General features: G+C 40.7%; 1 protein-coding gene across 1 annotated transcript in view; it reads right to left on the bottom strand.

Annotated features, from left to right (window-relative positions):
• Nucleotides 1-23,134, bottom strand: part of SIK2 (salt inducible kinase 2) — a 181,269-nt gene extending 158,135 nt beyond the window's left edge. The window contains exon 1 of the mRNA XM_088481364.1: nucleotides 22,327-23,134. Coding sequence (XP_088337490.1) covers nucleotides 22,327-22,461 — 135 coding nt within the window. The 5' untranslated portion in view covers nucleotides 22,462-23,134. The remainder of the gene's footprint in view (nucleotides 1-22,326) is intronic.
• Between the last annotated feature and the right edge of the window lie 224 nt (nucleotides 23,135-23,358).

Raw genomic sequence — 23,358 nt, 5'->3', positions numbered from 1 at the left:
CAGGAACTGAAGACATTTGCAGTAGAGGCCTGGCAGAGCATCACCAGGAATGAAACCAAGCGTCTGGTGAGGTCTATGTGTTCCAGACTTCAGGCTGTAATTGCCTGCAAAGGATTTGCAACAAAGTATTAAAAAGTGAGAGTTAGATTTAGGATTGTTTAGTTTGTCCCATTACTTTTGGCCCCTTAAAAAGTGGGAGGCACATATAGAAACCGTTGTAATTCCTACACCGTTCACCTGATTTGGATTTAATTACCCTCAAATTAAATCTGAAAGTCTGCAGTTAAAGCACATCTTGTTTTTCATTTCAAAGCCATTGTGGTGGTGAATAGAGGCCAAAATATGAAAATTCTGTCAATGTCCCAATATTTATGCACCTGACTGTGTGTTTGAATCTGGCGTAGCAATGCCACATGTGAAATATGTGCTTGGAATGCAGTAGTCTCGCTTGTGTGAATATATCCTTGTACCCCGGAAGCCTAGCGACGTCACTTGTGCAAAATATTTCCTTGTAATTTGAGAGTAGGGCACACACCACAACTGTCGATTTTGGCAGGACAGACCCAATTCGCTGCCTTTAAAATAGTGTTTATCCAAAAGAGGGTGTTTCTGGGTAGATTGGGGAGGGGCTTGGATGGAACAAGCAGACAGTGGGTGGGGCTTATTTTGTGTGTGTGAGAAATATATTATTGTACTTGGTAAGCAGTGATGTCACTTGTTTTACTGTGCGAAAGTGTTCAACAATATAAGGCAAATACTATAGTACACAAGGATTGCCTCATACAAGCAATTTATATAATTAATACTTGTGTATTATAGATATAATATACCATGTATACCTGCCTTGGGTGTTGCTCTCTGCTCTGGTGCTTCTAGCAGACTTAGCTAATGCAACAAACTGCTGAGATACAGGCTAGAGTGTGCTAGAAGCACCAGAGCAGGGAGCAACACCCCAGGCAGGAAAGAGGAACTGCACGGGTTGTGACAGGTGCAGTGTGCTAGAATGAAGACTAATGTAGTATAAAATAAATTGGAGCCATGTGGTTTCCATATGGTTAAGTCATATAAATCTCATAGAAAACTTTTCTCGTCATCTTTTCATTTTGAAAATGTCCTGTAATTAAGTTGGAAATAACATAAGGGAAAAATTGATAGGTCTCTGGTAAAACAGACTTATGCAATGATCCTTATGACAAAAATCAGTACTGGCCCCAGTTATATACTAGTGTAGACATGGAACCCAAAACCTCTATTGAGCTGCTGAACTAACTTGACCTAAAAATACATTTAACTACTATTGGCTCAGAGTCAAAATTTCATTAGCCACATGGTAACTGTGAAAACCACACAGCACCACAGTCCTTGCTCTGCTTGTAATTAGCTCACCAGACAGCATGTTGGTCTTTTGGCAAGAAAATGAGGTGATGTATATTGCCAAGTCGCCAATCACTGGCTGCCTGTTGTATATCAGATATGTATACCCTGGAGTAAATTCTAAGATCATTGGACAGAATGAAGTGGTTCCGTGACCATTCAAACACAGCGGGAAGAAAGCCAAGTAGTTTACTGGTTCCAGAACTCAGAGGCGATTTTGTATAGCCTTATAAGGTTATAATGTACAGTACAGTAACTTATGAAACTTAAAGCAAGCATCCTTTTTCACTTCACGGTGGGGGGAGTGTGGGGATGAAAGCATAGGAACCAATCACAAGATGACTGCAATCAAGAACCATGATTGGTTCTCCAGTTCACCACCCCCCATTACCATTTAAAGGGATCAATTCAATTAGGTACGAGTAGAGTCCTGCAAGCTGTTCTCACAGAGAACTCACACTGCAAATTACATTTCCAAACTCACATTGATTAGTCAGAGGAAATGCAGTTATTTTTGTGTGCACCCCCCTGAGCAGGTGAAAAGGGAAAATCTTTATCGTCAGGTAAAAATGTTGGGAGAACCTCTGGTATACCCCTCCCAATGAATAATCATGCATTAGGGGGGGTTTAAATAGCATAACTTGGCCAATAAAGACATGTCAGTTTTCAAGTGAATTTATCTAAAAGGCACAATAATGGATTACATGATGTAAGGACAGGTATGTAGAGGTGTAAATGATGTAAGGACAGGTATGTGGAGGGGTAAATGATGTGGGACAGGTATGTGGAGGTGTAAATGATGTGGGACAGGTATGTGGAGGTGTAAATGATGTAAGGACAGGTATGTGGAGGTGTAAATGATGTAAGGACAGGTATGTGGAGGTGTAAATGATGTAAGGACAGGTATGTGGAGGTGTAAATGATGTAAGGACAGGTATGTGGAGGTGTAAATGATGTAAGGACAGGTATGTGGAGGTGTAAATGATGTAAGGACAGGTATGTGGAGGTGTAAATGATGTAAGGACAGGTATGAGGAGGTGTAAATGATGTAAGGACAGGTATGTAGAGGTGTAAATGATGTAAGGACAGGTATGTGGAGGGGTAAATGATGTAAGGACAGGTATGTGGAGGGGTAAATGATGTGGGACAGATATGTGGAGGTGTAAATGATGTGGGACAGGTATGTGGAGGTGTAAATGATGTGGGACAGGTATGTGGAGGTGTAAATGATGTGGGACAGGTATGTGGAGGTGTAAATGATGTAAGGACAGGTATGTGGAGGTGTAAATGATGTAAGGACAGGTATGTGGAGGTGTAAATGATGTAAGGACAGGTATGTGGAGGTGTAAATGATGTAAGGACAGGTATGTAGAGGTGTAAATGATGTAAGGACAGGTATGTGGAGGTGTAAATGATGTAAGGACAGGTATGTGGAGGTGTAAATGATGTAAGGACAGGTATGTGGAGGTGTAAATGATGTAAGGACAGGTATGTGGAGGTGTAAATGATGTAAGGACAGGTATGTGGAGGTGTAAATGATGTAAGGACAGGTATGTGGACGTGTAAATGATGTAAGGACAGGTATGTGGAGGTGTAAATGATGTAAGGACAGGTATGTGGAGGTGTAAATGATGTAAGGACAGGTATGTGGAGGTGTAAATGATGTAAGGACAGGTATGTAGAGGTGTAAATGATGTAAGGACAGGTATGTGGAGGTGTAAATGATGTAAGGACAGGTATGTGGAGGTGTAAATGATGTAAGGACAGGTATGTGGAGGTGTAAATGATGTAAGGACAGGTATGTGGAGGTGTAAATTATGTAAGGACAGGTATGTAGAGGTGTAAATGATGTGGGATAGGGTTGCGGGAGGTTTAAGTAATGTAGGACAGGTATGCGGGAGGTGTAAGTGATGTAGGACAGACATGTGGAGGTGTTTTATTGATGGGAGAGGGGTTTTAAAACTTGCAGATGAGAGGTAAAAGTGTTAATTCCAATGCTATACAAACTTCTATAAAACATTGAAAAATTACTATACAGACATTTGTTTGTATCCCAAAATGCTGAAAAGACATTAATTTGGAGAAAAACACTTGCTTGCTCTAATTTTTTTTTTAACCATCAACAAAAAGTGCAAAAATCAGCTATTTGACACCATTTAAGAACCTCCTGTACTTTCCTTAGGGCCATTGACAGCCTTCTAATATGGTCCAGGATGGTTTCCCCACTTTTTCATTCACTTCTCCCAGGTCGCATTTTGTAGAAAAGAACCTATCCGCGATCAGTGTGAACCCATTACTTGTTAAACTATCTTTAATTATAAAACACATAAAGTCAGGTGCATAAATATTGGGACATTGACAGAATTTCCATATTTTGGCATCTACTCACCACCACAATGGCTTTGAAATGGAACAAACAAGATGTGCTTTAACTGTTGACTTTTAGATTCAATTTGATGGTAATTACATCCAAATCAGGTGAACGGTGTAGGAATTACAAAGGTTTCTATATTTGCCCCTCACTTTTTAAGGGGCCAAAAGCAATGGGACTATCAACTCAAAAGCTATTTCATGGACAGGTTTGGGCTATTCCCTCATTATTTCATTATCAGTTAAGCCGGTAAAAGGTCTGGAGTTGATTCTAGGTGTGACATTTGCATTTGGAATCAGTTGCTGTCGACTCTCAATATGAGATCCAAAGAGCTGTCACTATCAGTTAAGCAAGCCATCATTAGGCTGAAAAATCAAAACAAACCCATCAGAGAGGTAGCAAAAACATTAGGTGTGGCCAAATCAACTGTTTGGAACATTCTTAAAAAGAAAGAACGCACCGGAGAGCTCAGCAACACCAAAAGACCCGGAAGACCACAGAAAACAACTGTGGTGGATGACAGAAGAATTATTTCCCTGGTGAAGAAAAACCCCTTCACAACAGTTGGCCAAATCAATAACACTCTCCAGGAGGTAGATGTATATGTGTCAAAGTCAACAATCAAGAGAAGACTTCACAAGAGTGAATATAGAGGGTTCACCACAAGATGTAAACCATTGGTGAGCCACAAAAACAGGAAGACCAGATTAGAGTTTGCCAAACATCTAAAAAAGCCATTACAGTTCTGGAACAACATCCTATGGACAGATGAGACAAAGATCAACTTGTACCAGAGTGATGGGAAGAGAAGAGTATGGAGAAGGAAAGGAACTGCTCATCATCCAAAACTTACCACCTCATCAGTGAAGCATGGTGGTGGTAGTGTCATGGCGTGGGCATGTATGGCTGCCAATGGAACTGGTTCCCTTGTATTTATTGATGATGTGACTGCTGACAAAAGCAGCAGAATGAATTCTGAAGTGTTTCGGGCAATATTATATGCTCATATTCAGTCAAATGCTTCAGAACTCATTGGACGGCGCTTCACAGTGCAGATGGACAATGACCTGAAGCATATTGCAAAAGCAACCAAAGAGTTTTTTAAGGCTAAAAAGTGGAATGTTATGCAATGGCCAAGTCAATCCCCTGAAAGGAATTCGATTGAGCATGCATTTCACTTGATGAAGACAAAACTGAAGGGAAAATGCCCCGAGAACAAGCAGGAACTGAAGACATTTGCAGTAGAGGCCTGGCAGAGCATCACCAGGGATGAAACCCAGCGTCTGGTGATGTCTATGCGTTCCAGACTTCAGGCTGTAATTGCCTGCAAAGGATTTACAACAAAGTGTTAAAAAGTGAAAGATAGATTTAGGATTGTTTAGTTTGTCCCATTACTTTTGGCCCCTTAAAAAGTGGGAGGCACATATAGAAACCGTTGTAATTCCTACACCGTTCAACTGATTTGGATGTAATTACCCTCAAATTAAATCTGAAAGTCTGCATTTAAAGCACACCTTGTTTGTTTCATTTCAAAGCCATTGTGGTGGTGAATAGAGGCCAAAATATGAAAATTCTGTCAATGTCCCAATATTTATGCACCTGACTGTATATAGCACATGCAGTATATAGTTATAGCCCTGAAGAAATATATGTATCCATCCGTGCTAATCATTGTTGACGCTGATCCCAACTGATAGCTAGAAATATTTCAAATTATTTGCTACAAGAGCCAAATAGATTTTGTTCCCCCTAGAACATGACATTCCAGAATGTGTTCCCTCCGCTAAGAAAAACATATATATGGGACAGGGGGTTTAAGTCCTCACTTCACCCTCTGCCTAATTTCCATAACTTCACATAATCCATCAGGAATGCAGAAAAAAAAATAAAACCTCTGCTTGCTTGAGGCCAAACTGGTAACTATGTTTTCTTACTTCACTGCGAATGTGCCGGGGACACAAAAACACAGACAACCCAAGCGCAGAACTCCGTCTATAGACCGTTACACAAGGGTAAAAACAAGCTGGGAACCTGTGATCTTATGGCTGTAACTCGTACATAAGACATTTTCTTTCTGAAAAATGCTACATGGTCTTTAGGGAAAAAAAAAGATGGACTATGATCATATTTATTATGGATGTAGTGTTGCATACTTCTTTCTAGAAGCAAAAAGGGAAAATAGGTCTATTTTAGTGAAGGATGTGGGATCAATCCTTGCAAAGGCAGCGATCCAAAGTGTATTAACAAAGACATTTTTGACATTATAAACCAACATGGTGCTAAAAATATACAGATTTTTTTTAAATATTTTTCAAATGAAAAAAAAAACCAAAAAAGTAAATTTATTAATCCCATACCCAGGCATCTCACCCCATGCGGCCACATTTTTGTTATGCATGGATTTGAAGAAACCATTTAAAAATTTTTGTATAACTGGAATTTTTAGTTTTTGGGTTATTTTTTTTTAAATTTGGGGTAATTCTATTATTTTCACTGGCGGTTGTTAATAATGGGCGTCCGATGAAGCAATTTAATTGTCGCTCCATCCTGAAGTGGCGAGAAGAAATGTGCAAACATTCCGTAGTTTGGGCACCATAACCAGGACTTTAGACGGGTTTCGCCTCTTTACACGGCTAAACCCGAAACCTTTGGGTGTAACATGCACGAAAAGGCATGGGCACCCGAAACAATTTAATATCGCACCATGATCTCCTATCACTTTAGACAGGAGATCGGGTGTGACAAAAAACAATGAAATCGTCCCCAATGGAAGAAAAACACTTCACTGAAGTTCACAATTGTTATTTTTTCATAATTCGCAGAATGCCACAAATGGTTACCGGACTTTATTCTACCAAACATATACCAGGTGCTGTGTGTGCAGAGTTTATGTGGGTCTTATTCTAACCTTGGGTTCTCCCTAAAGTATAGGGACCTCATTAATGTCAGCACTGTGGCTCCCAGCAGATCAGAGTATTTCATGCAAAGTATTCTACAGTATATACACAACACTGTGCAGTGATCTAATGGGGCCTTTTCATCATTCTCTGGTTACTGTGCGGGAGACACTTACAGCAGAGTGACGCACATTTTATCAGGGTATATATACAAAATTCCCAAAGAGGAGAAAAAAACTGCACTTGACAATCCACAGAGACCAATTGCGTTAATTCGTCAAACAATAGCATAATAGTAATAGGGTAACTGCAGAATCCAAAGACTCTGGGTTGAATGTGATTACAGCAACCTCTTGATATAAATTATTGCAACAATAAGCAAGAAACCACTAGAGTATAGAAAGAGAGATTTAGAGAGAAAGTAAAAGAGAAAAAAAATATATACACACACGCATATAGTATACATACAGTATATGTACATATCCATCTTTAAGCTCTAATTTGTGCTCTGACTGTTGAAGAGTACAGTGGCTAATCGGTTAATGGGAACAGTTACTATTGGTATGTACGAACATGTTGTTTAACATCCACCTACTACGCATTGTTTTGCATTTGCCTGGAGGGAAAAACAGTTTTAACACCTCACAAAACAGTGCTGAATTGCCCTCTAAAATAAAACTTACAATGGTTTTCAATATGGAGCACACCATAAATGCAACAAGTGGCTCTGTCCATGGTATAACTATAAAACTGATGGCAAACCTAACACAGTGCTACACTGAAGTGGCATTTGTGGAAACACACCCTAACACTGAGATATGGCAACCAAGAGCAGGAACATGTATGCATCATGTGTGCACGGACACATGACTATGAAGGCTAGAGAAGCATCACAAAGGCAATCACACGTTTGTACGTTACAGTCGCTTGTCATAAAATAGCCCCTTTTGAGAAAAATCTGTCCCCTTAGAATGTTGCAGTAGCTTGGCACTTTAATGATGTATAGTATTTTGTTTTTTTAACAAAAAATTGTATTAATGACTATGGAACAATGGCAAACACTTTTCAAGAGGTGCAAAAAGAAATTCCATGACTCAGTGGATATTTTTAAACTGAATAATGTTCTTTCCAGAAAGCGGTTTTAAAAAAAAAAAAAAAAAAAAAAAAAGTAAGATTTTTTATTTTCCAGGTCTAGTCGTTACTGTATATATAAATAGTTCCAGAAATGGGAAGTTTTAACCACTTCAGAATTGGATTTCCAGGTCTGTATGTACTGACAGCAGGTCTTGTGACTCGGGGGAATTTGGTTTCTCTTGAGCTTCTTAGGTACAGTTGGCTAACATGACCAGGTCTGATGGTCCAGCAGCTCATGATACACAGTAGCAACATGGAGGAAATCCATCAACTTATGCAGTGAGTATTACAAAGAACTGGAGAATGCCTCCAGAAGTGAAAAACAGTTGAAACACTGAATAAATAGCAGCATGAAAAAGTATATTTTTAAAGTCTATTTGGACCCAACTTCCAGTGCTCTATATTCATCCCTTGATTTTTCTGTTTTGCGCCTACTGTAGACCCATGGAGAAGTGTAACTAATTTAACTAATGTTTCTTAGATATGTTAACAGTTATATCCATATCTTATATTAACTGGATGCGAGGCTGCCGTGGTGTGTGTACCTAAGATTATGATCAAAGGTGCATTTGTGTATTTAACATTTTGATTGTAGCTTTTTGGCTAAATTAAATGATATTATCCATGGAAGGCTGGACGATAAAACAAAGATAAATATCTAGAAGATCTCAATCAATGTTGCTAGTCAGAAAAAAAACAAAAAAACTTTACCCTTTCTATTTACATGGTGTCTGGTTAAGTCCAATTGTAGGGTGAGGGGCACAATGACCTCATGTGATGGGACTGTCCTATTGTATCTGTGTTTTGGTAAAGACGTTTCATTCATATGACGTACGGTAATACTGAACTTTAAGCTAGGTACACACTGGAGTTATCAGCAATCGTTGCAACTTTACCGACGATTTCCCTTGAGCCCATAACAAGTGATATGGAGCGTACACACACTGCAGTCTTGTGAACGACCGAACAATATATTGTATCATTTGGTCGCTAGCGATTTATAATTTCTCCTGTACACACTAAAACAACCGGCGTTAGCATCCCCTGGAAGTTAAATAATAAGCTGTGTAGGTGGCATGAAGGGGACGTCAAATCGGTCCGACATATCGTTTGTTGCCTGGTTTACCGTACACACTGCATGATAAGCACAAAGTCGCTAGCGATATCGCTGGGTTTGGTGTGTAGCACGGACGACCAGCAGCAGTCGCTAGTGACCAGCGGGCAATCATGCGTATACACTGAGCGATGTAGGCGATATGTTGTTACAAAACGGCTTATCGACCCGACATCGCTCCAGTGTGTAACCAGCCTTACTCTACAACGAATTAACAAACAAGCAAATAGATTTATTTCAGGATTGTTCATCCACCGCAAAATGGGCAACTGCCACCCTTTAAATCCTTGTGCCCCATTCTGTATTATCCACAGAAGATTAATGAAAAATTAACAGTCAGACTCTTTGGCACAAATTCATTGGGACAGCTACAAATTCCAATCAAGAAACTGTACCTTGAATATAATTTCAGGATTCACAGTGTCATTAGCAATAAATACCCTATTGTGTCTATACATTTAGCTTAATCAGTGACAGTACTCACAATAACACACCTCTTGTGCAATTTTAGCTATCAGAAGTAGCTAAAACAAGATACAATGCAAAGCTTTACAGGGAATACATCGCTTGTTTTAATAAATGGCAACTTCAAATTAACATTTATTTTTAAAAGTATCAGCATAATCCATAGCACTTTCATTCATAAGCTTAAAGTCTAGATACTGTATACTGTATAGTTTGGTGGAAAAGGAATAATAGTCTAGGCCTCTTTGTTCCAGTGAAGGGAATCCTTAATGTTACAGCATATAATTGCATCCTACAAAATTCTGCCCTTCCAACTTTCTGGACGAAACTCGAAATGAAAAAAAGCTGCGGCCTCTACACTGTAGCACTTTGCATACAGATTCAGAGACTCAGTTGCACACAGATATACATGTGCAGACTATCAAATTAAGCAGCAGAGGGCCTGATTCAGAGCCGGACGCTATTTGCGCTCGCTCGTTCAGAAAAAGGGGCCGGATTTTTAAATAGAGCACTCGCTCTTTGCGGTGTGTTGACGCCTCTATGTCTGAGCGAGCGAGCGAACGAAACATGCGCTCGCTATTTTTTAAAAAACGCCCCCTAGCCGCTCGCATCCTAAGTCATCTCCGCTATTTATCAGATTAATCGAGTACATCGAAAGGCGTATGAACTGCTCGCAGTGCTTGTGGTAGGATTTTCCTACCGCAATCATGCGAACAGTTCAGGCTAAGAAACAACCAAGTGACGTGGTCGATGACGCTGCTTTGTTAATTATGCACACCCTTAAAACGCCCAGTTTTGACCGTTTGGCACGCCTGCGTTCGGATCTCCACTCCCCGTTTTCAAGCACCTTCCTCTGTTACCACCCACAAACGCCTCATTCTGTCACTCAAATTAGCAGGCATTCGCTATTTTGCGAGCACACAATTTCCGACCGCAATGACTGGTTCGCGCATGCGTATTACAACCCATATGCATGCGCAGTTGTGCGAACATAGCTCGGAGCGAACGAGAGGCCGCTTACGAGCGGCTCTGAATCAGGCCCAGAGTCTGCTGGTGCGTCCTAGTCACATCACATTGCAACATAGGCCCGTATTCAGTTTGAGGCGAAAAGCAGGAATCGGCTAAAAAGTTTCGCCGATTATGTCATTTCGCCAGGCGGAAAAGTACTGCTGTACTCAATTTGAAAGACTTTCTGCCGGAAAGACAATGCAATGTACTAGGCTGAAAAGTTTCGCCTATGAATAGCAGGCGGAAAAAAGTGCAGAATTGGGGTATTGGGGTGCAACGTTGCGGGAACCCCAGTGCAGCCTTCAGACAGTCCCGCAAAGGTAAACTGCGTCATTTAAAAAAAAAAAAAAAAACACTTAAGAACACCCCAAAAAAAAAATCACTTTCATTTTGGGGGGCGAAAAAAAAACAAATGTTGGGGGACAAAGTTACAAATGCGAACTAGACTCTAGGGGGGTCTCCAAGTATGCCCCAGGTGTTTTTTCCATTGCAGGGACTTGCAGCAGGTGGATTTTTCACTCTTTTTTAAACTTAACTTTAAGTTTATGCTGGCCCCCATTTTCGAGTACCCCAAATTTGCTGGGATAAGTTATTTTCTGCAAAAAAACCTCCTGAATACTATTCTGCACCACTTTTACAAAAATGCTATTTAGCAGCTATTGAGCCCGTTTAAAAACAACAAATACCTTCAGCAAGCAAAATCGGGGGTAACCATAGGGAACCCCCATGTCAGAGCATCTTTTGGGGGGAGTCAGGCTGATTTCCCCAAATCTGACAGGACTTTCCGCCTGTTTAAGTTTCGCCGGGTCCCGTTTTTGTGTACTTTCAAATTGAATACAGGGTTACGAGAGCACGCGCGTGATACTTTTCCGCCTGCAAAACACGCAATGTAGGCGAGAAGTCCGGGAGGCGGAAAAGTATTGCGGGTCCGCTCAAATTGAATACGGCTCTTAGACACATTTTCGGGCAAAAAAATTAAAAAGACGTAAGAGAAAAAGACTCCCGGCACTAGCAGAGTCTCAGAGAACCTGGCACCCCGAGAGGGACTTTTTAGCGCGACTGCAGCAAAGTTGTGTAAGGACACATCTGTACCAACTGCGGATACAAAAAAAAAAAAAAAGACAAAATGTACTAAATGTCTTTGTGATGATAGACACTCCAATTAAAAAGCTATATTGTGTTGCTTTTAGTAGCCACAGAACCAAAGCAACAAATTAAACTGCAAATTAGTTCACAATACAAAGGTCTTTCATAATTACCTTATGTTTCTGGTGCTTCATGTGTGGGTTATTTCACCTTCCTGTCTTCCCAGCTTCTCATTCACAAAGACCATGAACACCGAGATAAAACAGTAGCACAAATGACTGTTTAAAACCCCTTATGCTTCTGTAAAGTGCAGGAATTGCTGACTCTCAGGAGGCAATAGTGCAGTACTGTAATCCAAAATCAGCAAAACCAATATATTTCCTGATAACAACAGACTTACTGTAATCCTCCTGTTCCCCCAGTAATGCATTCCTGCACTGAATACACATAAATCTAACACATATCAAAATTATGCTGTGGTTGAGGTATACCAACCAAGCATATGGTAAGCCACAATATTTACACGTATCAGACCCGCATCCAATAAATCCAAGGTGAAGTAAGGAAGTAATGCAGCTCTGTACAATTAGTTTGTTCACTGCTCCAAAAATGTGTTAGGTATTCGGTCAACTTAAACTATAAAAATCTAAAATGAATTTCTATGTTGAAAAAAAAAAAAAAAACAACATACAAATCGAACACTTACAAACCACACATAAAAGGACATTTTAAAACGGTATTTTGGAAAAACTGCACTTTGATGCATTGCCATTAGCCTTCTTCATACAAGGGCTATTGCAGTGTAGATTTTCCAGCAGTGTTCCAGCTATGCTGTTTTAGCGGGGCGCTGCACCCTGCCCAATTTTAAAAGGGCAAAATGCCCTCTAAGCAGCGTCCCGCTAAAACAGCATGCCCTAAACCTCTCCCCGCCCGCGGGCCACAGTGTCCTGCGGGTGGGAAAAGATGCGGTGACGATCACCGCTGGGTGAATAGACGCTGTGCACATGCGCGCGGCATCTATTCAACGTGAAGGGAGGGCTTGGGGGAAGCCCAGCACCTCCGTAAGTACGGGGCACGCCCCCAAGTGTGGCAAATTGGAGGCGTGTCAGAGGGACATGTCCTCTCCCCGGCCCACCACGCCCCCTTTTCAGGAGCGTGCAGAGGCTCCCTGAAGGCTCCCCCAGTGTTCCTCCTAGCCCACAGTCTAGCGGGAACACTAATCCGGTGAATTATGTATATATACTTTTTTTTAATAAAACGTGACCTGCTGCTCTCAGACGCTGGGGCATGCAGTGAGGAGCAGGTAGGTCTTCTCACTGAGCTACTGGAATCGCGGAGGGGCCGAATAGCGCCCGAAGACGTCGGACAGGTAAGTGTACATGAATGGCTACTAAACTTCGCTATATATCGAATAGATGTGATGCGATATATAGTCCAACTGTTGCAACTGTTCAACTGTTGCTGACCCCACAGTGCACAATCAGCAGGAGGGGCCGATTTTCAAAATTGGTCCATATGATATGGAATGACCCTTATTTTTAAAGTATAAGGGTCTCTTCTTACTGTCTGTGCGTGTGTGAGTGCAGGGGACATTTACATACAGTGATGGAAGGGACAACATGTAATCAAACAGCTGTTGTGCTATTTTATGAGAAATATTACCTTCCCCTCTGCACCATTTGTTCTTCATTAGACCTTTACAATTGCTCCTTTGTTCTCTACTGCAGATAGTAACCACATGGCAGTTTTACATTCTGATCACCAATATTTATAAGTGTGCATTTTTCTTTTAATTACAATTTAGTGACTGACAATAGCCGATAGACGCTGAAGCAGAAGGCATGCCTACAGAAAGAGATAGATGCCCCGCCATGTCCCATGCGGCTCTGCATGCGCGGAGAGTCTTTTTAACCAGAAAATGTGTCTTAGTTACAAAGTGATGCGACTAAAGGGGCCTATCCATTAGCAGATGTATTTCTGAGCGATGAAAGACAAAAGGTTATCCCTTGAAAATTCCGGTGGCTGTGCTGAACGATATCGGTCATGTACATGACAGATTTTGGCAAACAACGAACGATATCGCATGACATCATTCAGGGAGTGCATTTTTTTTCTCTGCAGCGCTCTGTAGTTGCTGCTAATATCTTTCATCATTCACCGCATATAAACTGCACGATATTGCTAATATCGTACAGCTATATGCGATAATTGACCGACATGTTGGAGAGATGATAGATGCGATTTATCGGCCGCGGGAGTGAGCATCTGCAGACATATATTGTCCATCGACTGTGCAGCACAGCCAACGCCGATGTTCACCGACATACCGCGGGTACACACTGCTCGACAGGCAGTAGATACATCGGCCAATCAATTGATCGGCCAATGTATCGGTCAGTGTGTACCCAGCATAAGACACACCGGGACACTGCACTGATTCATTTGATATGCAACACTTGAATATCTGTGCCTGACGGAGTCTGTAAATGAAGCACCCCGTTTGCTGAAATGCAGCCCCAAACTTGCAAGGAACCTCCACCATGCTTCACTGTTGCCTGTAGACACTCATCTTTGTACCACTCTCCAGCCTTTTGGTGAATAAATTGCCTTCTGTTACAGCCAAACATTTAACATTTTGACTCATCAATCCAGAGCACCTGCTGCCATTTTTCTGCACCCCAGTTAATATGTTATGTGCATAGTTGAGTGGCTTGGCCTTGTTTCCTTGTAGAAGGTGTGGCTTTTGGACGCAATTCTTCCATGAAGATCACTTCTGGACAGACTTTTCCGAACAGTAGATAGGTGTACCTGTGTCCCGCTGGTTTTTCCCTGCCAGTTCTGAGCCGAAGGGCTGGAAAGCGGTACAATAATGAGTGATTGCAGGCTACAGTGAAGCATGGTGGAATTTCCTTGCAAGTTTGGTGCTGCATTTCAGCAAATGGATTTGGGGCTTTGGTCAGGATTAATGGTGTCCTCAATGCTGAGAATTACAGGCAGGTACTTATTCATCATGCAATACCATCAGGGAGGCGTCTGATTGGCTCCAAATTTATGCTGCAGCAAGACAACGAGCCCAAACATACAGCCAATGTCATGAAGAACTATCTTCAGCGCAGAGAAGAGCAAGGAGTCCTGGAAGTGATGATATGGCCCCCACAGAGCTCTGATCATGGAGTCTGTGTGGGATTACATTGAGACAGAAGGATTTGAGCAAGCCTACATCCACAGATCTGTGGTTAGTTCTCCAAGATGTTTGGAACAACCTCGCTGCCGAGTCCCTTAAAAAACTGTGTGCAAGTGTACCTAGAAGAAATTATGCTGTTTTGAAGGCAAAGGTTGGTCACACCAAATATTGATTTGATTTAGATTTCTCTTCTGTTCATTCACTTAGCATTTTGTTAACTGATAAAAAGAAACTATTAAAGGTGCCCACACACATACCGATGTCCTCTCGATACGATTTTTTGGCCAATTTCCTCACGAACTTTCACGGGAGCTCCCTTGCCGTCGTGATCACGATTTGGAGTTAAAAATGTCCAATCTGACTAAAGATCTATCTTGCAGCCAATGCATTGTATCCCAGATTGGCTAACCTGCCCTACAGCACGGCAGATCAGAAGATGCGATGTACGACGAGCGGGGACGCGCATCGGCATCGTGCTCATGAGTATAAACTCGCGATTTGTACTTTTTTTACCCGATTCGTCGTCACGATTCGTCGAAAACGGCCAAATCGTTTAAAATGTCGCTATGTGTGTGGGCACCTTAACACTTATTTTTTAAGGCAATCTTACTTTGCAGCATTTTTTGCACACCTGCCTGTATATACACACACATATTTTATATATATATATATATACTTACATACACACAATGTATATAAACATGCACATACGCAAACATAAAAATGACACAATTTCAATCAAATAAAAACAAATATTCAAAGTATGAAAATCATGACGTGTTTTGCTACGCTGCTTTAGGCAATCGTAAACTCACACAGGATGCGTACTGAACATTTTTGTCAAACATTGTATGAATAGAACATACCTTACTGAATACTCAAGAGATACATTTTATGCAGATCTGAACATCTATCTGGCATTAATTAAGGGTAATTTGATCAACATCAAAATAGCTAATTATAAACATGCCCAATTCATGAAATCAATTTTAGGCTTATGAAGTGTTTCTAATTATGTATGGCTCTCCCCAGTTCCAAAGCAGGTAATTACAAGGCATTGTGGGGAAGCTTACAATGTTACTTTATTAAGATAAATATATTGCCTTTTGTCTTGGTATGATGACAGACATATGGGCCTCATTTACTAATGAGTTTTATCACCAAAACCAGTGATAAATGTCACTGTGTATGATAAATGGTGCTCCAGCCAATCAGCTCCCAACTGTCAACTGTTAGAAAAATGACAGTTGGCAGCTGATTGGCTGGAACACCATTTATCATAGACAGTGACATTTATCACTGGTTTTGGTGAGAAAACTCGTTAGTAAATGAGGGCCATAATACTTTCAGTGCCTGCTGAGTGCCAATATGTAGGGTCCAGGTTCACAAAACATGTGAAATAAAATAGATTAGGAAAACACTTGTTTCAGCAAGTTTACTTTTAGCAGTCTACAATTCATCACAAATGAGAATATGATTTTGCCTAATGAAATCGTTGGGACTACAAACACCCCATCATTATATGCTACCACTGACTTGTAGTATCATATCCTCCTGTGCGCTGGACACCTAAGCCCGGTATCCTCCTGTGCGCCTGACGCCTAAGACCGGTATCCTCCTGTGCGCCTGACGCCTAAGCCCGGTATCCTCCTGTGCGCCTGAGGTGTAGCCTCGTATCCTATGTTCCTAACATGTAGCCTTGAATTTGATGATTAAATGGTGGACGAATCAAGTTTTTATTTGTAACTGTTATTGTCAGGCATTATGAGTGAATTCTCCGTAAATAAGTACCTGCACATTATTACATCTCTATATTTTACTCCTCCTGTACTACCTTTACTGGGAGGAAAATGGTTATTTTTAAAGGAAAGTAGTGAAAAGTGAGAATACAAGGAATTAAGATAAAAGGGACTAGCTGATGTACCCGGTTTAACTCGGGTAGAACTTCGATATTTACTGTTTCCATTTCCATCTCACCACTCCAGGAACACATTAAGGACGGGATTTACTAAAGGGGAAAATGCGGTAAACCCCTTGAAAATGCTGTTTTGTGGGGTTTTCACCGCATACCCCATATGTACAAAGCACCGAAATGCATTGTCCCGGTAAGTGACATCATCTTCAGGTGGCGTTACCCAATAGAAGCCGATGGGCTTCTTTCCAGGACACTCCCCCTGAGAGGGATCTAATCGTATCCCTCCTGTCACCTCCTGCAGACAGCGTCCTTCTGCGCAGAGGGACTTCTGGGTGTTAAAGTCGGAAGTCTCTATGTCTGGGGGCATCGCAAAGGACAGCTGTTATTGGGGGAGCTGTCCGTTGTGATATTCTAGGTATATAGAGCGGTAATCAACCGTGGTATATACACAGAGAGGCGGGATGTATCGCGGAATGTTTCCTTCACCTTTGTTATACTTGATGACTTTTGGGATCTGCCCCTAGTGTGCTCCAGGAGGAGGGGACTAAGTGTCAAATGCAAGGGGCGTGGACAATATAAATCATCTTGTAATTGGTTACTATGAGCTATAACATGTTTGTGAACATTACACCAACATATTAAATATACCCCAATCAACAGCAAGAGAGGGAAATTAGGAAACAAAATGAACACAGAAAGAAGAGTAGAAAGTACAAAGCAAACTGGGGGTAAATTAAAAATGCTTTTCATTTAATATCAGAAAAGAAAGAGGCAAAATAAAGAGGCAGCTAGGTATTAGTGATTCGTTTTCATTGCGTAACACACAAACAAACCATGTCAATGATTCACTGTCAGCTTCTAGGACAATGCTTATCCAATATGACATTTATTACACTGAAGTTTGAAAAGCTGTGGTCATATAATTTTGTATTATACTACCATACAGTATACTTCAGCTACAGGTTAGACACACACTCTACATTAAACTACAGTATATTTAAAATACAGATCAAGTTACTTTTTCAGTGGCAGGTAAGACAGAGCCAACCATAATCACGCATTGCATTAATAGGTGTAGGCTTGTTACAGGGGTATGTAGTCATTATGTCGGCACTGACAATGTCAACACATGGTTTTAGGGTTAGGCTTTAATCAGGGTTAGGGTTATTCAGCAATTAGGGTTAGGCTTACATGTAAAATCCCATTGTTGACATTCTGTCGACAATGTCAGTCGACAGTCAGACCAAGTCAACATAATATACCACACCTGTTACAGGTTAAGGAACACATTCAAACTCATAGCATTAAGTAGCTGTTTAGCTTCAGGGTTATTTCATAAGACACATATTTCCACGTGTGACAATGACATACAGTATAGGTTACGCTTACTGTACACCGACTGTCAAGTCTGGCCAGTCACAATACCATTCATCATTTCACATACATAAATGCATAATGCATAGACATATGTTGCAGTTATCAATTTGCGAGGAGAAGTCTTTGCTGGACATGTTTTACTCTCAGAGGGATGATTTCCCACTGACATTAATATATTGATTAAATACACAGAAACAAATCATATTTTAAATAGACAGGTTGTGGTTTTTACATAAATGTTATATGCCCACGGGAATACTTAAGACTGGACAGAGTCACGCAAGTAACTTAAAGAGGCAGTGTATATTTGAAGTGACAGTAACTATTATGTAGATCAGGGGCTCTCAACCACTATTCAAGTACCCCCAACAGGACATGTTTTGAGGATTTCTACTGTGTAAACAGGAGAGATAATTAATGACCCAGCAAAATAGATTAATTTACCTGTGTTTAAGTAAAGAAATCCACAAAACATGACATGGTGGTGGTACTTGCGAATTAGGGGGGTTGAGATAGATAGATAGATAGATAGATAGATAGATAGATAGATAGATAGATAGATAGATAGATAGAGTTTCAGCATGTACACATATGTGGTTACATGGTTACGTTTGCAAACATTGCAGTGTGCAATAAGAAAAAGGCAATGAGTCTGAAACTCAGATGTTTCTTTTTCTTTTCCAAGCTGGTTTAACTTGCAATGTATATAAATTATGCTTATCAGTTACTCATTCACATTCTTATCTGTTAAAGTATGAAGAGCATCATAATTATTTTGCAAGCACAGAACAAACACAGAGGACTGACAACCAGAAAAGCATAGTGCAAATGTAACCAATATATAAAAGTGTAAAGGTAAAGGTAAACAAAACAAAAAAGTAACCACACCATTTAACTAGTCATATATTAATGGCGTCACTCAGAACACAGGGTAGGTATAGGAAATAAAAACTGGAGTATGGTCTATGGAAAGTGAGTGGCACAATATACCTTACTATTCACAAGTGAATTTATGAGAGTCTAATTTCACAGGTAGTAAGCCACTTAATGCACACTGTCCTAGCCGGCTCTTCAGAAAAGCTGCATAACAATTAGCACAGATTACTGGAGTGTTTAGAATAGGAGGTGAGATTATAGACCCTTTGAAGCTCTCCTATATATACACATTACTTTGAAGTCTCTCTAATGAAAGACACATAATATAATCCACTGTGTGCCACATTCAACATTACAGACTTTCAGATTGCCACAAATGACATACCCAACTGCTGGGAAATAATAAAAAAGCCATTAGACACTGCTTGTAATATACAAGTACTGGTATTTTTCCATTTAAACTATAGAAATAATACATTAAACGCAACCTCTGGCACCAGATTACATCTTTTTAGAATTTTGGTGCTAAGTGTGAACCACTCTATACCTCAGGACACATCATTTCATGTACAAAACTACAAGTAGTAACCGCTACATTATCAATAAAACGATCATATATTCTTCTAAACCACAACTTTCAAAGTGTATTGATGTCATTAATAAACAAAGTACACTATTATACTGTAATTACACATTCTCCACAGCTGAAATCGATGGAAGCCACCACTGAGGATCGCTAAACAAAAAGGAAATGATGCCAGCATGGAAATTCTCTACAGCATAATTGTGTAAAACATATGAACTACAAAATAAATCCATACGACCCGAGCTCAGGGTTATGTATACTTGTATAATGCAAAGAACAGTAGCTTTTTAGATTCTTTATCACAAGGAAGTTAATAAGCAGTGGGCTTTCCGTACGGTTATTATTGGAAGTTAAAACCTGAACCTGCTGCGATATCTGATGTTGTTCTGCAAAAATGTTTGTTCAATTTAAGCAGAGGGTCTTACAAGCTAAAATGTGAACTAACGTTTTGAGAAACTATGAACCACTAATATGCAGAAGTGATAAAACTGGGCAGGCTTATTTTACAGTGATAAAACATGTTAGGGCACTGCAAAGTCCAGCTAGCATTGTTAACGCTAAGAGGTATATTTACTAAAGTGCGGGTTTTTAGAAGTGGATATGTTGCCCATAGCAACCAGATTCTACTTAATATTTATCAAGCACCTTCTATAATATAATAGCTAGAAACTAATAGGTTGCTATGGGCAACATCTCCACTTCTAAAAACTCTGCACTTTAGTAAATATACCCCTAAGAGTTTATTCCACCTTCCATAAGCGTATGTCACCTATAATAGCTTTATTACATTACAATTCTACACATTGATCACTGTATAGGGAAACTAGACCGTACGTACACTTTTAGGTCATAAAATTATTTTGCAAATTAAAAAAAATAAAAATGTGCATTAACAATATAATGGATAATATAATATTAAGAATATTATGGGCACCTGCAGATATGATTAGCAGGACATAGGATTTTTGCAACAGGGTTATACTTTGTATAGACAAAATGGTCCGTCTCCGCTATTGACCTGTGTACAAAACTGCATAAACATTGGGTCATATACAAATCGTAAATCAGACCAAAAAATAGGGCTAAACTAATATTAGAAGCACACATTAGTCAGACAGCCTATCCTATGTTCTTCATTTATTTTGGTGAAAAAAATAAACTGCCATCTCTTCTCTAAGGCACTGATCCAAAATAAATAAGTAAAGCTACTCTTTTTGCAGTGTATTAAGCAAAATTCTGGTTTAGCCGATAAAGTCTGCAAAATGCACAGTACTGTATCATCAGCTACTGTAATTTGGGTAGAAAATCTATACTAGAAATGCTGACCTGTACTCCTAATTCCAGATCAATCATTTAAGGGGCTTTATAGCCTTCTAACAATAAGGTTATTTTGTTCTCTCTGCAAGGTCATGGATAAAACTAAATTACGGTACTTGTGCTTTTAGTTTGAGGTCAAGTGTATATTTAGTTTCAAAGAAGGAACCATGAACGTTGCTATATAATAATAGGGGCTGTAAGTATATAACATGGCTTTAAAAGGCTAACTATAATATAATTTACTGAAATAATTGTTTTAATATACAATCCCAAACAAAAAACACTTTCTCAGGGCAGCTTTTATAACCGTTTGAAAATTCTGAATGGAATGTCCTGTATCAGTGTGTCCCAGACACACAGTGACCTAGAAATGTGCACGTAAAGCAGTATTAAATGGGCTAGCACTTTACTAAGTAGCTAAGCCACAGATAGAGTATATCTGTGAGACATCATGTTGGAGGCATTTATTGAAGGACAAGGATTAGGCGATCACCAGATTCTAAAACACTGTCTGAACAAAGTGTATTAGAATTACTTCCACAAAGTGCAGTCGCATAATAAAAATAAAAAACTACATCAATTTAAAATTGGAGTTTGTGGCCACCAACCAATGCATTTGAAGAACTGATGTGATCTGCAGACCAGCAGGACATAGCAGTGACAAAACTTATATATAGTTACCACATAGGGGCTGCAGGAAGCTAGCAGCAGTCAGCTGGTACTAAGTCAGCAGGAGATATTGGCCAGTTGGAACTCCTCATGGAAGCAAGCACAGGCCAGGATGGTAGGTGATAATAGCTCAGTTGGGTTTGACACTGAAAGCCGTAGTGTTTGTTAAAGCTGTATAGCAGCTACAGATATTTTTTTTTTTTTGCTGCTATACATAAGCACATGGGTGATCAGCAAGCCTAGGGCTCCATATGGCTGTCAGTGCAGGGAGACAAGTATTTGCAATAGTAAAAAAACACATTGATAAGACAACAGAAGAGGTGCTAGAGGGAAACTAAAGGTGGGTACACACTAAACGATGTGCTCACGATGCAATATCGTGAACGATTTCCCTGGAACTCTCCCCGACACTCCAGGACATGATATGGTGCTTAAAAGTGTCCAATCTGACCAACAATCTATAGTTCGTCCTTAACGATTTCCAGTGCGTCGTGTACGAGATTGGCAGGTCTTGCCTGCTGAAGGCAAGATCTGAAGATACGATGGACAACTCGTGGGTACGCGCATCACCATTGTGAGTGGACACTCACGATTTGTACATATTTTACACGATTTGTCATTCTGATGCATCGAAATCGGGCGAATCGTGCAAAATATTATCTAGTGTGTATGCACCTTAAGGCTCAGTAACAGACGGCTATCCCAAGACAAGGAGCAGATATCCCCGGAACCTGTAGCTCTCAGGGCAATAAGGTAATGACAACCTCATTGAGCTCCTATGTCTGTACAGCTTACGAGCAGGGCCCTTTTACCTTGTTGTCTGTTCGCTATTGCGTTCCCAATTGTAAAGCGCAACAGAATATGTAAATAAATGTCAACAAATAAAAAACAGTGCCATTGGTTACATAGATGGTTACCACAATTGTGCTATGAAGGGGCTAGGGGTTACTTGCCTCAGTTTTGGTAATGCGGTGCCTGGCCAGCTTCACTACAGCGAAATTTCCTTTCCCTAAAGTGCGTTCTATGTCATAGAATCCAACCCGGACAGGACCCCTCTGCACATGCCTCTGACAATCCGCCATGACCATGCTGGGACCCAGGGCAGTGACTTCCAAGGGGCAAAAGGCATCAACTGGCACGTTCACACCCCCCAGCAGAGCTCCAGCAAAAGAACAGGCAGAAGATGCAGACCACACAATGCCATCAGGGCTGACTGTCCATGCCTGGCAGGAGTTACAGGCAATGCATGGGTTACTGTCCCTGGTTCAGCAGGAGGGCGTAAAGACACAACATTTCCAGTTAGGGATCAGCATGCATTGTCCACAACATGAGGGAAAAATAAAATAAAGATACTTAATGACAATGGACTGATCCCGGCCAGTTACGGCTCCAACATAACATTCCAGACATTATAGTTTGCATTGTCTCTGAAATTGCAAAGGGGGGTGTATCCAGAACTGATCACACATCCAATGCAAAGAATGGAATCCTGCAAAACATAGGGTGCAAAAAAATGCTTTAATCAAATGTAACTGGATCAGGATCAGTTTTGCTCTAGTCCACAGTAAAGTCTGTTCATCAACTCGCTGCAGCAGGCAGTCGCATGTAGCTGGAGTGCTGAGAAGTCGGGAGCATAATGTAGGGATCACATGCACTCAGTGGTTGTGTGATCACAGCCCTAGCAGAGTATCACAGTAACCGGGGAGTGGAGGCAGCTGTGCAGGAAACCAGTGTGCAGGGCTCGCTCTGCTGCTGCTTGCACAAGGCATCATGTTCTCAGGGCTGACGTCCATTGACGTCAGAGCCGCAGGAGGTCTCCTGGGCGGGGCCTCTGCTTCTCTTTTTTTTTTTTTTGTTACCTTCACAGCTCGTTTGCCAAATGGGTTGCCCCTAGCAACCGGAGTCAGCTCTGACGTCAGTGGCTCTGCTGCTGCTGCTGCTGCTGCTGCACAACTTGTCAGTCAGGGCTGGAGGGAGAGCGCATA

This window comes from Taudactylus pleione, unplaced genomic scaffold (assembly GCF_031769625.1).
Source record: "Taudactylus pleione unplaced genomic scaffold, aTauple2 ptg000270l, whole genome shotgun sequence".
Lineage (NCBI taxonomy): Eukaryota > Metazoa > Chordata > Amphibia > Anura > Myobatrachidae > Taudactylus > Taudactylus pleione.
The sequence above is the reverse complement of the archived record's forward strand: the minus strand, read 5'-3'. Positions and strand labels throughout refer to the sequence as shown.